This window comes from Pundamilia nyererei, unplaced genomic scaffold (genome assembly GCF_000239375.1).
Source record: "Pundamilia nyererei isolate P.nyererei 1_Seehausen unplaced genomic scaffold, PunNye1.0 scaffold00505, whole genome shotgun sequence".
In the NCBI taxonomy this organism is placed as follows: domain Eukaryota; kingdom Metazoa; phylum Chordata; class Actinopteri; order Cichliformes; family Cichlidae; genus Pundamilia; species Pundamilia nyererei.
This window is the reverse complement of record NW_005187906.1, coordinates 195,791-197,688: the sequence shown is the minus strand read 5'-3', so window position 1 is coordinate 197,688 and position 1,898 is coordinate 195,791. Positions and strand designations below refer to the sequence as shown.

The following is a 1,898-nucleotide window of genomic DNA, read 5'->3' as shown; positions in this document are numbered from 1 at the left end:
TAAGTTAAAGTGTAAGAAATTGTACAAATTAATATGACATCTGACTGGATAAATCTGTCTTTGTGGAAAAGCTTAATCACTTACTGAATCATTGGCATGTGGACGTGTGTCTTTTTTAATCCCCAGAGGGAGTAGCAACAGTTCAGATTCACCGCATCTGATTCATTTTTTTCATTACTTTTACGTTCAGATGGATTTATGTGTACATGTCATGCTGAGAAAAAAAGATATGTCTGTCTGCTTGCAGTTGTTGCTGCGCTCTGTCCCTGGCCTGCTGGGGCCGCACTACAAGCGTTTCTTCTGTGGCTATGCTGAGCCTGCCTACATCAAAGAAAGGAAGATGCAGGTGATGCCAGTTTTGCTTATCCTTTGAATTTTTCATCTTCAGTTTTTGTGTTTATATGATGATATGCTTTTTGAAACAAGAAAACTTTAGCTGTAATAATCCAAAGTCCTAATACTTATTTTGTAAAACTAACCAGTAAACATAGAACATACTTTTGTGTTGGTAGACCAACTTCTTGCTTTTTACAAAGGAAAAGGAAACTTTATGTCTTAGAAAAACTTGAGATTAAATAAATGCAGACTCCAGACATTACAGATGCTGCAGAACACTGAAAGTTAACCCTGAGGTTGCCTCAGTAAGTCCTGCTTGAATAGATTCTCTCAGTTTCACTTAGTGGTCAACTCATCTTGTAGCATGATGGCAGACGTTCACTCCACTCCACTATTTCCATTATCCATTCATTCATCCATTTGTTGTGCACAGAGTCAGATTGCAGCTGGCTAAACAGGGTAGTTAGAATTTCCTTTACACAGGATCATTTTCCATCCTGGGTGGCTGTAGCTCAGGAGGTAAAGTGGGGCATCTATTAATCAGAAGATGGGAGGTTTGATCCCTGGCAGCTCCAGCTCTTACCCAAACGTCCCTGGGTGAGATCCTAACCCCAAGTTTCTCTTTGACGCATCCATCGGTAAAATGCACTTTTGATACCAAACAGTGTTTGTGTGAATGAGGCAAGTTACATAAATGGCTATATAAGAGCACTTACCATCTCTTCCTGGGAGATCCTGACAAGTGAGATGCTGAGTCTCTACATGTTCTGCATCTTATCCCAGTTGTGTGCCTGAAAAAACTCCAATTGAAGGCACCCAGCATGCTCAAACAGCCTCAACGGACTCTTTTCAGAGCACCCCCATCTACAAGCTCCCTCTAGTTTTCTGCTTATCTCGGTTCCTCAGGTAGCTACAAACCTAATGAGGAACAACTGTATTTGAGTTGCTATTCAAACTCAACATTTTTATCACTAATTAGTGCTCATATTCATAGGTGAGATTCTCAATGTAGACGTGGTTGAGAAGTTTACCTTCTGGGTCATTTGCCTCCTCAGTAGCGTTATACAATGCTCAACTTGTTGACGGTACAATGCCAATCTGTCCATCTCCATTTTACCCAAACTGTGAGCTAACTCCACACCCCGACAAAGTAATTAATCCTTTTGTAACAGATAGCTGGAGGGGTGGAGTTTGATCCCAACTGGTTCACAGCTGCCAAGTTTAACAAACACCTGAAACCCCCTTAGCATGAATTCTTTGTACAGACGTGGAAACATCTTTCAGGTGCTTTGATAAGTTTGTATTTCCTCCTTTTGGTCAGGATGCTCCATGACACTGCTTTCATGTTGTGAAATTCACTATACACAGGTACACACACACACACAGGTCTTTATCACCAGGTTCCACATTTATTTACAATTTTCTCAGGTTATGACTGAACACAGTCTGACAGCTGTCGGTCCCAGCTGATTTCCCTCTCTTTCCGCTCCTCTCCGTCTCACTATAAAAAGGGAAGGAAACCATTATCAGTCCAAATCGCCATCAGCTGTTCTCACCGGCAT

At 41.4% G+C, this 1,898-nt stretch overlaps 1 protein-coding gene across 1 annotated transcript in view; it reads left to right on the top strand.

Annotated features, from left to right (window-relative positions):
* Window positions 1-229: 229 nt before the first annotated feature.
* The window catches only part of LOC102204860 (AP-4 complex subunit beta-1-like), a 22,807-nt gene continuing 21,138 nt past the window's right edge, over window positions 230-1,898 (top strand). Inside the window, exon 1 of the mRNA XM_005754093.1 lies at window positions 230-346. Coding sequence (XP_005754150.1) covers window positions 230-346 — 117 coding nt within the window. The remainder of the gene's footprint in view (window positions 347-1,898) is intronic.